The 13,793-nt window shown below is 39.1% G+C and overlaps 1 protein-coding gene across 3 annotated transcripts; it reads right to left on the bottom strand.

Annotated features, from left to right (window-relative positions):
* Nucleotides 1-732: 732 nt before the first annotated feature.
* On the bottom strand, nt 733-13,314 carry TAF1A (TATA-box binding protein associated factor, RNA polymerase I subunit A). Of its 3 annotated transcripts, XR_004841703.1 has the most exons (11): nt 13,112-13,308; nt 11,643-11,756; nt 10,095-10,293; nt 9,143-9,273; nt 8,104-8,262; nt 6,888-6,954; nt 5,513-5,633; nt 3,958-4,118; nt 2,632-2,792; nt 885-994; nt 733-812 (listed from the first exon to the last, which is right to left on the bottom strand). XR_004841703.1 is itself a non-coding variant. In XM_035892279.1 (10 exons), the coding sequence occupies exons 1-9, from the start codon at nt 13,208-13,210 to the stop codon at nt 2,650-2,652; spliced, it is 1,194 nt and encodes a 397-aa protein (XP_035748172.1). In that variant the 5' UTR covers nt 13,211-13,308; the 3' UTR covers nt 747-994; nt 2,632-2,649. The 3 variants fall into 3 exon arrangements, 2 of the variants coding, with proteins under 2 accessions (XP_035748172.1, XP_009635440.1); XM_035892279.1 differs by having other exon boundaries at nt 747-994; XM_009637145.2 differs by lacking the exons at nt 733-812; nt 885-994 and having other exon boundaries at nt 2,416-2,792; nt 13,112-13,314.
* Nucleotides 13,315-13,793: the final 479 nt, after the last annotated feature.

The raw sequence follows: 13,793 nt of genomic DNA, 5'->3' as shown, positions 1-13,793 counted from the left end.
TCCAGCATGAGCCAGCTGCTCAGAATACAAAGAACACGGTGGGAAGAGGAAGGGGGTCAAAACACACAGGGTCCACACATTTAAAAGCAGCTGACACTTCATTAGCTTGCTTTTCCTGAACTTTAGTAAAGACAGTCTTAAAACAGGAAAGCACAAGCAAGAGCATCAAAAATATGAACAGAACAACAGGGAAAGAAGAGGACAGAACTGAAGTGAATTGCAGTTTTCTGATATCATTATGTTAGGCTTTAACATTAAAAATAACAGGTGGAAGAACAGGACAACAGGCACTGGGTCTGTGGACCAGAAGATGTGGATTCCCTGAACAAATTCCTTGTCTCTGCATAAAGGAGATCAGTGAAGAAGAGATATGCTATTTGTTTCACAGAAGGAAAAAAAAAAAAAAAACACCACCTCACAGAAGTTTTGTATACAGGATGAAGATGTCAAGGCGTAAGAAAACCAAACCCAGATCATAGAATTCAGAACCAAAGCAAAATACTCCAGTCCATTAGCAGTTACCATATTCAAGGTACAACACACAACCTTGAAAACACAGTATGCACTGAATAACTTACACAGGAAATTTCACTCAGAACTTGTGATCTGCAGATTTGTCTCAGCTGTAAGTACCTTGGTGTCAGGAAATAGCAAGTTTCTTGTAGGACATGAAAGAACAATGCTTGAGATAGTTTTGTGAAAGCTGGGACTGTGCTGCTCTTCAACTTGCTGACTGCTGCATGGTAGTTCTAGCACCAAGAGAGAACATGATCCCTGGCAGCAATCCCGCTTCCAGAAGTCACAGGAGAAAGCTGTGAGCACAATGGATTAACAGATTTTTCTCAAAGACATCGAGCTCCTCTTTATCCTCTCATTCTCCTTACCACACTCTTCTTGCCTCCACCCCAATCTCTGCTGCTTTGTTTCAAACTTCTTCCTCAATAAAGAGATGGTTTCTCAGCTGCTGCAAGGCACATGCATCTCCCACAGGCAGCTAAGGGGACAGAAGGAAAATTGTATGGGAGCTCTCAAGAAGCAGCAGGAGCTCTAGCATTTAACTTTTATACTGTTCTGTGTTAGGTTATATGATAAAAGCTCCCCTGCGCACCCACAAAGGAGCAGAGACACAACGGAAGGGGGAAGCCCAGATAATACCCTGCTGGGATGCTCCCAGGCCCATTACAGGACAGTCACCAGCCCATCAAAGTCCCATCTCTGCAAGTCCAGAGGAGCAGAGGGGCACAAATTAAGGACCCCAGGGAAGGGACACCCCTGCCTGGTTGCCTCCCAGGGTTGTCCCAGGACAGCTTTTAAACAGTCAAAACTCAGCTGAAGACCTCCAACAAAAACCTAAGACTATTACAGAACAGGGAAGCAGCATTCTTAGGGATTCAGAACTAAACTAACACACAGGTCTGGAATGACAGATAATTGCTGCTTTTTTTTTTTATAAAACATACAGTTACAGCAAGTAGCTCACTTAATGTTTAAGACACATTGTCTTAAGTCACATATCACAAGACCCATATTAACCCAGACCAAAATCCCAGATAAAAGCTGAGTGCTTAAAATCACAGCTGTATTTAACCATATACTATTATGCTATTAAAGATATCTTTTATTTCATTTCCAGAGGTAGTTCAAGCAGTTCATCCACAAGAGTTCTACAGACCTGTCATTAAACCAGAAGTAGTATTTGGAAACCATTTTGTTGTTGTTTTCGAGCAAACTGGAATGCTAGTTTGTGACAACACATTAACATTTGCTTTGCAAGCACAGCAACAGTGCATATTTCAACTCATAGGCAAGACTGCAAAAAGATTCTAGAAAGTCACTTCCACCAGGCAGAGAAGTTTTCATAGTTCCGTGCCTTTGCCCTTTCAAAGCACTGCAACACTAGCTTTCCTCTGTAGCCACGCAGGTGTGGCAATCTTTCACTCTTCTCCTGCCAATAATGTGAAAACAACCCCTGAACTGGGCACACAACTGGTAAGCATGACATGTGGGAAAACTGACTTTGGATATGTTGAAGTACATCATCTATTTGAACCAGCTACAGTAGATCTTCACAACCTATAATTCTTCTCAATATACAATGCAAAAAATGTGACACATGCCTCTCCATTTTCCATATATTTCAGGAAATGATTAGTTATAAGCAGCAAGCTATGTAACCTTTACAGGTTGAGAATGGATGTTCACACTACATCATGTACTGTTCCTAGGTTATTACACCTATTATGAATGCCACTGCTAGTCCTGAAAGGATTTTGACCTACATTCCAGCAGTCATTTAAATCACCATTTATGCATCTAGGAGGATCAACTCTACAATACTATTGATACAGAAGTTCCACACCATAATATTAAATGTTTTTCAAGATGTATTTGAAATCAGTGCTGTTTGCACTTCACACAGAAATATGGGACTAATATTAAATAAATTCTTCAACCTTATCAGTTGATTTATATTCATTTTATTATAAAATAAACCAAAAAATGTTTTTACAGACATATATAAAACAGTCTAGTACTGAGTCAATAGGGTCTGACTACAAGTTTTAGAATAGCGCCAATACAGAAGTCAGTTTCACAGAGAGGGGAAAAAACCAAAGAAAACACAGCAAGAACCTGAAGGATGCCTTCTAATCAAAGTTGTACAGAGGAATCTGAAAGACCAGATATTCTCAGGTAGACAGGATTGTGCTTATTCACAAATTTCTTCAGTATCCGAAACCTTTTCACCTGAGCTTTGCAGCCTTGGTGTGATACATATTTAAAGTACTTGCAACCTAAGAAAAAAAAAAAGAAAAAGCATTGTAAATTATACCACGATCCAGGCAAATACAAAATGCTTTCACTGTTTAAATAACATGCAAACATCTAAGTTTTCAGCAATAAAAGGTAAAAAAGTAATCCAAGACAGGCACATTAGAGACATAACTGCAGCATTAAATAATCTATCCTTATTTGACCCATAAAACTTTCCACATGTACATAACTGTATGCTGTGTCTTGCAAAATATTTTCCTCTTTTGTTTTTACTTTTCAAATAGATTAAAAAGTAAAATTTCAAGAGAGTAAAGAAGCATTGATTTCATGTATTAACTTGTGTTGGATAAGGAAAAACAGAGGCTCATACTGACACCAATAAGCACACAAGCTTCATTAAAGAAAGTTAGAGGTGGGAAGAATTTTATTAGCCATCTGGAAGCTCAGAGATACTTGATAACAAATTACTGAAAGCAAAAAAGAGACTTTCGGTCTAAGAAATTATTTTATGAAGTCCAGAAGTTATATAAATGTTGACAGCAAACAAGTTGCCTATCAACCAGAAGTCCAAACCAGTATACGAGCCATGGTCTCCACACCATATTCTCATTCTCAGTTTAGCAGCTGCTCCTTGGCCTCATACTCCACTTGGTTTTGGCAGCGTTTCAAAGAATGCTACTAAAGAGGTTATGATCTTCACCTTCTTACTTTTTTCACTCAAGATCCAACCTCCTCCTCTTTCCTGCATTACAACACCCCCATGGTTCTTAAGGACCAGCTGATACCCAGTATTTGCTGGAGACACTGCCTAGACTAGCATCCAGCAAGCAAACTCCCTGCAGTCCTCACAAGGTTCACTCAGAAGCACATTGTGCATTTTTTAAATTGTGGTTTGAAGATTAAACAACAAGATAAACAGTATTTTGACTGCTCAACAAGGCCAGATAAAACAGAACTCTAAACCAGGATAAGAAAAGTTATGCAAAATAAACCTCACTGTCAAATATCAAAACAATTTAAACACTTTTTTTCTCATGTTCAGCTTCAAAGATAACAATCTTTCCTAGAAGAAAAGAAACTGCATTTCTTCCAGGGAGTAGATCAGCTGCATACCAACTCATTAGGGCTAGATCTAGACATTATTTCTGTTTTATGTAGTGAAAAGGAAAGAACATTTAGTATTACCCCTTCCCAGTAAGATTCCAGCCACCAGAGCTTTTTCATATGAAAGGCTTTCATTTTCCTGCCAATTCTTTTTTGCCAAGTAACGACTAAAATGGAAGGCTGGCCACCAGTCCTTTCTGGAGTTCCACTCTTGCTTGATCCAGTCAAGATGCTTCTCAGAGCTGGAAAAAGGTAAAAAAGTTACAGAAAAGCTTAAATTGGGATGAAAAGATGATAGGAGGACATAAGCTTTATCATCAGCTTGCTACAAGTCTCAGATTCCCAGCCTAGGCACACCGACCTTACACTGCGGACTGAAACACTAATCTAAACAGAAACAACTTTTTTTTTGATCTCTGGCAACACCAGTGAGGCAGGAGGTAAACTCTAGCAGTCTTATTTAGACTGGGCAAAAACACAGATTATGGTGTGAAATGAAGCGAGCCTTTGACTTGTGTGCCAGTTTGTCAACAGTAATAAAGTTTCTTCAAGTTTGTCAACAAATTAGTAGTATGAAGGGGCTGGTTTGTTTTCAGAAGCAGCCTGTGTTACTCTGCATACGCAAAGACTACCTTATGCCAAACACTTATCCCAATAACTGTTATGCAATAAATACCTTAAACCAAGCATTTCAGAAATGGAAACTATCTACAACAGAGAACTGATATTCCCATAAAACAATCAAGATGCCCAGTATATTTCAAGATACTCTGAAATTATGTCTTCAAATATAAAAATGTAGGTAAAGTTAGAGTACCATACCATTTTTAGTAACGCTATGCAACAGCACTCCTAGCTTTAATCCACTACCTTCTGGACCTTAACAGCAGATGCTGTGTAGGTGGAGGTGGCAATAAAACTGCAAAATGGGACAAATTAAGTACTGAATTAATTTACTGTAAATGTATAGGGCTTAAAAACAACAACACCCTGGCTGTTGGGTAAAATAAAGTCTAGACATTAGAGGCCTTCTGGGCGCAGATTGCCCGAGATGGCTCCTTCCGAAATCAGAGGCCTTATCTTGTCAGTGTTGGTGAGGACACATCAATCCCCAGGCACACTGGCTCAGCATTTAAGAATACACTGGCTGCAACAGCTACCCACCATCACACAACACACCAGTCCGTACAGTACCAGTCATGCCCCTGTTGCAGCCCAGCAATCCTCAAACCAGCTTCAAATAATGTACGCATAGTAACAGAGCAGAAGACCCAACTTGGAAATTTTCAAACCCCCTGCCCCAAAAGAGGGAGACTGGCGACAAGCAGCAAATGCTACCCAAACATCTGAATAACTCTTTCTGCATAAGCATACAACCTGGTTAAAAAAAGCAACTTTTAAAACTTTTTTTTCAGGTGATGATAATACCAGAAATTTGGAATTCCCTTCAATATTAATTTCTTCTTTCCTCCCAATGAAAGCGCACTGCAGCTAAGCGCTGCCACAGAACTCAGGGTAGGCTGGAGAGTTCCCTTCACCAGCACAGAAGGCAAAGGCTACACAGTGTTGCTTTGTCAGTTGCCCAAAGGTGAAGGCTTGAGACAATGTGCTAAAACCAAATGTATCAGATACTTACATTACAATTTGTTTCACCTGTCTTGCCAAACAGCTCCATGCTTTTACATTTTCCTTCCAGCCAGCATAATCCAAGGCTGAAAAAATGACTTCTAGCCCCAGTCGACGTTTTTTTCTTTTCTCTGGAAAAAGATTAGGCTGATTTTTTAATTACTTAGATCAAACTGAACTCATTAGTAAACAACAAGTGAAATACAGTTCTCCATCCTGCCTACCTAAATGTTGCTACTTCCCCTGTTACTGAGGGTTCCCCCCACTGCCTTCTACATCTTCCAAGAGACAAAGTTAAGGAATACTAACATCCTGGCTCAAGAGCACAACTCATACCAGAGACACTGTCCCTCCACTCATCCTGCTCACAGTCTGCTGCTTACAGTAGTCGCTATTTCCAGAGCTCACTAATCTGTGCTTCCAATGGGCACGTGTTCTTCCCATGGGAAGGGAACACAGTGCCTCTGGAACTCTTAAAATCCTGAGATGCCACCAAAAAAACCCCAAAATCAAATCTGGGACTGATACAAATAAACCACACATTTTACATCAGCAGTTCTGTAGCAGCAGAGTTCTTAAAACAACACTTGTAACTTTTCCCACATTTACCTGCTGTGATAGTTCATTTATCAGTATAAATTTCTTAAAGAAAGAAAATCAGTCCCCTAAATAGCTACAAAAAGTTAGCAAATGTGTCATGAATGAACAGAAAAAGGGAGGTTTCAGCCAGGAGGTTGGTTCCACACCACTCCCCCCCCCCCCCCCCAAAGCAGGAAATCAGAAGGAGAGAACAATCTTGATTCAAGGACATTTCACCAGTCTGCTGACTTGCTGGAACATATCACATCCAAGATGACATGCAGCTTGGAACGCAATTGATCAGTACAGAAAAACAGTCTCCAGATTGGAAGACTTTTCTACCAGCTTGAAGATAACTCTCACTGCCTTGAAGAGGAGGCAGATTATGTTCTTTGATCAGTAACAATGAACTAAGGCATAGATCCATCTCAATTCCCCCAGAAGAGAAATAAAAAAAAAAATATCAATCTGAGACCCCAAAAAGGGAATAGAGACCCTGGCATTCAGAATAGGGTACCTAAAAAAAAGTATTTTTTTTAAGAGTTATTTTTGAGATCCTGGCTGTGCCTTACAACAGTTTACTTTGATCAGCCTTTAAAATAAGAAAGGCATTTGTTCACAGAGTTTGTAAATGCCTGCTCACACATCCAACTGTGATCAGAAAGTTAGCTTTGGGGTTTGGGGTTTTTTTTTTATTCTTAACAAACGTGACTCCTTCAAAAAGCAGAAAGGCAGCTGCAGCATAACTTCAGAACATGATTCCAGATTAACATAAAGGAAAAGAACAAAGATATTTAAAGACTTACTTGATTTCTGAAGCATCGTATTAAAATCTATCATTAGTTCATGAGAAGGAACAATATCATGCAAGATCTGAAAAAATAAAACCCAAAAGAACATCAGATACATTATTTTAATGTGAAAACTTTTGAAGACTTCTATCTGATCAAGAGAATTACGGGCTTCAGACTTTTTGGTGGCTTAATTACGAAAATTAAGTAATTTGGTACCTTAGCGCCTTGATATAAAGAATGAGTATCTAGGTCCGTTTTGCACATCTGTGACACTACTCTGACACAATGGATGAAATACCTTGACAGCTGTTGGAAAACACTGCATGTGACAAATACAACATTCTCGAGGAGCAGCCCAAATCCACATCCAGTGTCCCCTTTTTAGAAGGTACCATCATTTCCTTCCTAGGCCAACTCTAGCTCCCCTGTCTACTGCTCTGTGTATTGCACCATGGTTTCTGGACCTATCAGACTAGTTCTTTGATTCGTCACTATCTTGGAAGAGACTAGTGTATACAGCCACTGCTAAAAAGTGCTGAGAAGATGGAATTTTATACATATATGCTACTGTTTTAACGTCTAAACTTTATGAAGCTGTTTTAAAACATTTGCCTAACAAAAGCACATTAGTGCCATCAAGTGGCAAAACAGATTGCAAAATACTGTTTGCAAGAAGCTACCAAGATCAGTGAGTAAGGACCAGGAAAGCAGGAACGTAAAAGCAACTCTACAAAAGCTTAATACAGCAAGGCCTTGTCTGCCAACAGCCAGCAGAAATTAACTTCCATTTTAGCTTAAATGCACGGCTCACTGAAAAGCAGCAGAGAAACTAATTGCTAGACAGGATCAGTATGTGAAAGAGCAAGCATCTCATGATTTCTTCAATATTGGAAAGATCAAACTAACAAAAATTAATTCATGTTATATACAAGACTGCTGATACAGACTTCTGGAACTGTGTAAACATGTTCTCTGAGCTTGCTTACCAACTTGAAGTAGTCATATGATGTATCAGTTAAAGGCAAAACAAAGACTTGAATTCAAAGACAGTAAAGGATGCTGTATGCTCCACCCATTAGCATCCCTCCCACTGACTTTCCTCTAACCCTCTGCTTTCCACAAAGAATACAATAGGGTAAATAATGTAACATTGGTACAACTGAACCAAATTGTCAGACCACCACACAACATGAACGACAACAGACTGTAGCTACTCTATAATACATACCTTCAGCGCAGATATGAGCGATTTCTTTGATTCACCATGTCTCTTCAGGAACTGATAGAGGTAAACATGAGCATTGGGATTAGCAGGAAACTTTGAGTTGTAGGCATATTCATTTAATACTTGGCGTGCTTCATTATGGTCTCCATAGAACTCCAACAACTAAGAGAAGTTAAGTCTGTCATTAGTTTGCCACATATTAACAATCAAACTCTTACAACTAATTTTGGGCTGCCACAGAACTATCCAATAGCACAGTCTGTATCTAAGAGTGCAGCATATTAGATAGGACTAACACTAGCATATTTTCATTTTACTGGCTACTCTTACCACCGATAAATAAAAATTCACACATAGAAGCTGCTACAGGAGAAAATTCCTTTAGCACTTATTTAACTGTCAAAGAATTACCAGCACTTGCTCACTGGAAAGAGATATTGAAGGAGCCTGCCATGTCTTTAAAGAGAGAACTCAATGAGAGAATTTGGCAGCTGTCAGCACCAAGCAAAATTCCCTAAGAGCTGCTTAGAAAAGTCAGAGTTTATCAACTTTTACAAAAAGTAAATTTCAAAGAGATTTTAAGATTAACTTTATTTCTTAATTACAAGTTCTAAGCATATATTTTAAAAAACCCAAAACAAAACAGAGAGGGACTGCATGTTTGGTGTCTTTAACATTTAGTGTATCCAGAAAAATACACTGCTCTGCCAAAAAGAGAACTTGCTTTCAGGAATTTAAACAAAGCAGCTGTGCTCCAATTTCTGTATAGCACCATGAAAACAAAATATGCAAGCTGTTTGTCTATTTCTTTTTCTTGTCAATGCACAGATAAAGTCCTTTTTGTACTCTGTGCAGGCTCTGCAGTTCTATGAGGAGTAAACTGTGCTCTAAATCAAAACCAGCGAGATACACGTAACAGATGCATTGCTTTTAAAATACTTTGTTGTCACCCACACACATATAAAAAAGCTGCAGACAGACATCTTCATGAAAACTAGACAGGGAAACTCAAAAGGAAGATACTTGTAAAACACGCCCTTACATCCACATAGCATTTCACAAAGAGATCCCAGACTCCGGGTATTTTAATTATCTCCTTTAAGTTCACTGCTGCCTTCCGAAAGCAACTGTGCATTTCCTGTTCAACAGACAAGTCTTCAAATCCATCCTGACCTACCAAAACACAAAAGAATGCCACAAGGTTAGCTCTGCTAATCAAAAGGGGTCTTGAAAAGGTGGTGCACCTAAGAGATGATCACATTTTGCTAAGCAAGGACTCCAGTCAGACAGCTTTTAAGAGGCCTCAGTTCCCTCACTACTGAAACAAGAAGTTTACACTGTTCTTCAATCAAATTTATTATCACCCAATTTCAACTCATGGGGCATGACAAGTAGTATTCCAAGACAGGATGCTACCAGCACAAGGTCCGTAAACCAATTTCAATACTTAGTTTCCACAGAAACAAGTAGAGACCCAAGGTAACTGATAACACACAGCCAGCAGGTATATACAGAATTAGACACCACATGCAAGCATCAACCTTTGTTGACCAACCTTTAAAGAAACTGAAATTCATATACAAGTTTTGGGGGTTTTTGCTAACACAATTCTAGCAGCCCTCAAGCACTTATGAGCCTATTAAGTTACTGCTATAAGTGAATACACTCCTTTGAATCATTATTTTAGATAACGCTGGCTAGATATAAGAAACATGATTTGTGGAGAGAAAGAGTTTCAGAATAGCATTTCAGGACACTTCAGAAAAATTCAGGTCAGTGCATCATTTTGGCACCACCATCATTGCTGATATAGAACTACATACCATCCAAACCACCAAATTCTGAAGTCCAGATTTCCCTTTGGTACCTTTATATGCAGACAAAGGCAGAAGAGCAGCCTGCATGGAAAAGCTGTCATTGCAAACCATGGTGTGTCTGCATGAGCAAGCAAGTTGAAGTTCACAGCTCAATACAAAAACAACACTGGGACTTACCATGCTCTAACAAGATGGTCTTCTGCTTAGACCAGCTGTAGTAGTCCAACAGTCCCTTGTAAGCTTGAATCAGTTTCATTTCTTTATCCTGAATGGCTGTTTGTTCTCCAAACCTCCAACTTTCTGCCAGGGACAGGTTTTGGTAAGCTTCATCTATCAGTCCATTACAAAGGAGATGAAAGGCATGCTCTAAACAAACCTGTAATTCAAACAGTCCATACCACAGCATTTCACATCACAGAGAGAATCTCAGCAATACAGTGAAGTTCTACACAGATGTGCAGGGAAAGAAGAGAGACTTGTTACTGACATGCATATAAAATACTGCAAACATGGTTAGTAAAGTACTTTAATTAAAGAGCATTTTACACAGATCCTTTCATCCAAACAGTATCTTTACATGAAATTTTGAAGAAAAATGCAAGAATGGGAGAATAGCAAGCAACCTGATCTAGTTAGTTAGCAGTGTCCCTGCTCACTGCAGGAGGGTTGGACTAGATGACCACTAGGGGTCCCTTCCAACCCAAAACATTCTATGATTCTATGATCACTGAGGGCAGGAAGATGAGACAAGAACCTCAGTAATTTTTTTCTGTCTGAAGATGCTGGAGAAGCATTACTAATCAAAAGCATATCTGACATACAAAGATGTATCCCTGGGAAGGGAAACGGCTGAAGCTCTTAATCTGTGGGGCAGAAAGTCACCCATCACATGGTGGACACTCAGTAGTACTTATCAAGGCAGCAGAAAGCAGTTGTCTCAAAAGCCTGCCTGTCACTAACAAGTGCTGTACCTATTTAAGATGATCTGAAAATGACCTGAGGAAATCCACTTCAGTTACATTTGCTACACAATTGCAGAACACCTGAAAGAGGGATGTCCTACCACCCTATCATGGTGATTAGGCACTGGATAAAAGTCTAAACCTTCAATTAGCTCTAGTAAACTCCTGTACAGAGCTTCCGTTGAAGGCCTTGAAAAAATACAACAGAATGAAAGAAAGAAGCATCATCACAAGTGAGAAACCGTCAAAGAAACCAAACAATATAGGTCTGAATAAGTCACCACAGGAAAGAAAAACTACAGCTGGGTGACACAGGGGTCCACAGTGTAAGGCCCACTTTTATATACAGATTAGCTACTCAAAGTGGGTGGGTAACAACAGCAAAATTTAAGTTTAACTGTTTAGTCAGGAGCACAGTAGCCAAATTAAGGACTGTAAACAAAACTTGGCAGGTGTTAGCATGTAATTAGAGGTTGCTGGGGCATGCATGAAAAAGAATGTAACCATTTCAAGTTAAAAAAATTAAAGGATCTAGGCACTTCTAAGGACTGATGATACGCATCTGATCAAATATATAGACCAAATGAGACACAGTTAGGTATAGGATAATGGTTAAATTATCATGCAATCGGTAACTCAGATCTACTATCTTTGACACTATTACCAGTAATACACTTCAAGAGAGAAATGCAGAAACTAACACTTGAGTAAGCATTCAGGTAAACATTTAGAAAATCATCAAGACTGCATTAAGTACACTCACCTTCAAATACCTTTTTACTCCTAAAGTTTTCATCTGTTCTATGAAAGAGTTGAATTCTTTCATGCTGCTATGGGAATGATGGCACAGAATTTCAGTTCCTATTCTCCAAATTATCTATTAATGGGGAGAAAGGGATTCAAAAATAACTTCAGTACAAAAAAAAAAGGGAAGTCACCATTATATACAGTCTTATCTGTATATAAACTTGTAGCTACTGTAACATGAACAGAAGCAGTGCAAAAGCAAAGAAAAAACATCTGAATTGCAAATAGAAAAGGAACATTAGGTGTCTACAGCTATAGTTACCTACTTATTCATCTAGTAGGATTTTTACAATCATTCAGCTGGTGCTTCACAACTGCTTGGTATAAACACAGTACTCCAGCAAAACTCATGAAACTTGCACGTGTCATGTTTTACCTTCTGTTACTGAAAACAGGATGTTTCAAAGTTACTGAAAACTTATGCTTCCTTTGATACATTTCAACTCAAACAAAAGGTATACATCATTCTCTGAACTTGGTAATAAAGATTATTTCCAACTAGATGTAGCTTACCATCTACATGCACTTGTTTTCAAGGTCGACGTAAACAATGTAACCAAATATTCCAACAGGTTGGCCATATTCAAGCACTCCATTTCTTTTAACAGCTCTGATCCCTTCCCTCCTGCTTCTATCTCCACACCTGCAAGGAGTTTTGTAAGAACTGGAGGAGCTGGCAAGGACCCAAATAAGCTACTAAATTTCAAACAGATTCTGACTGATGGCATACCAGCAGGGGCAGACACATTTACTGCTTTTCCATTTCAGAAGACTACATTAACAAAAAAACCACCAAACAACAAAACCCCTCAAAAAACAGGCTGCAAGCCCAGAGAATTCTTCAGGAGCACTGAGCACTCTGTCAGGAAAAAACATCAGACAGCACTGCAGATTCTCAGTATCCCTAAAAGCAAGATATGAGCAGAATTCAAGCTCCAGCAAGATTGGTTAAACTCACAGCAGAGGCATGCCTGTGCAGAGGCAGACTTTTGGCAAGTCAGCATGCTGCCTTGAGCACTACCAATGACAAAGTCTGGTGTACTTCCTGCAGCCTGCCATCCAAGAGTTTCTACATCAGCACCTGAATAGTTGCTTAGTTTTTGGAAGCTTCAGTGTCTTTGGGTTTTTGTGTTTCTACATCAGCACCTGAATAGTTGCTTAGTTAGTTTTGGAAGCTTCAGTGTCTTTGGGTTTTTGGGGGGTTTTTTTTGGTTTTTTTTGTTTGTTTTTTTTTTTAAATAGTTTAGCTTATAAAAGTTGCCTAGCTTTTCAGGTCTTAACCTCTGATGCTTTTTATTTAATTTAAAAAAAAAAAATTGAGACTACAATTAGTTAAAGACAAATGTTGGTCCTGAAGTATTATAGATTCTTCTTGCAAGTATTTTTTCAACTGCAAAAGAACTCTGATAAGGGATACTGGCTTACCTCTGATGGACCCATGTATTCTGTAGAAAAGTCTTTCTCCAGGGACTCAGTATAGAAGGTCAGAAACTCTGCAGCCCTTTTCCACTGCTTTTGTAGCATGGCATCCTGAACGTAACTTAAACACACTTCCTTGCTCTTCTTGAAGTTTAATTTGTGTTCACGGGAAGATGCTAAACAAACAAACAAACCAAAGAAATCAACCAAGCCAACAATTACCACAGCCCGTATTCAGGTAACAACATGCCGACCACGGGAAGATGCTAAACAAACAAACAAACCAAAAAAAAAAATCAACCAAGCCAACAATTACCACAGCCCATATTCAGGTAACAACATGCCGATCATTTCCATATTTCTCTTATATGAACTTTCTTAGACACTACAGAAAGTGTTCTTAAGCTAAATGGTTTTGAAGTTAAATGCATCTACTTGTCTGCAGGAAAGCAAGACTATGCCAAAAGCTGGAAATAGAACACGAAATGGCATCTTCCACAAGCAGCACACAGCTGCAGACACTTGAAGCAGTTAAGAGCCAGTTATTACACACTACTGCCCTAATGGAATTAGAAGACCATGGTGCTTTGATAACTTCACAGTATGTTTTGTTTAATTTGGGGACCGCTCTCCTCCCTTACTAATCATAACCTACATTTGTGACCCCGCTGTGGTGAAGATTTGCATA

The sequence above is a fragment of the Egretta garzetta genome, unplaced genomic scaffold, assembly GCF_000687185.1.
Source record: "Egretta garzetta isolate BGI_Z169 unplaced genomic scaffold, ASM68718v1 scaffold130, whole genome shotgun sequence".
Lineage (NCBI taxonomy): Eukaryota > Metazoa > Chordata > Aves > Pelecaniformes > Ardeidae > Egretta > Egretta garzetta.
The sequence above is the reverse complement of the archived record's forward strand: the minus strand, read 5'-3'. Positions and strand labels throughout refer to the sequence as shown.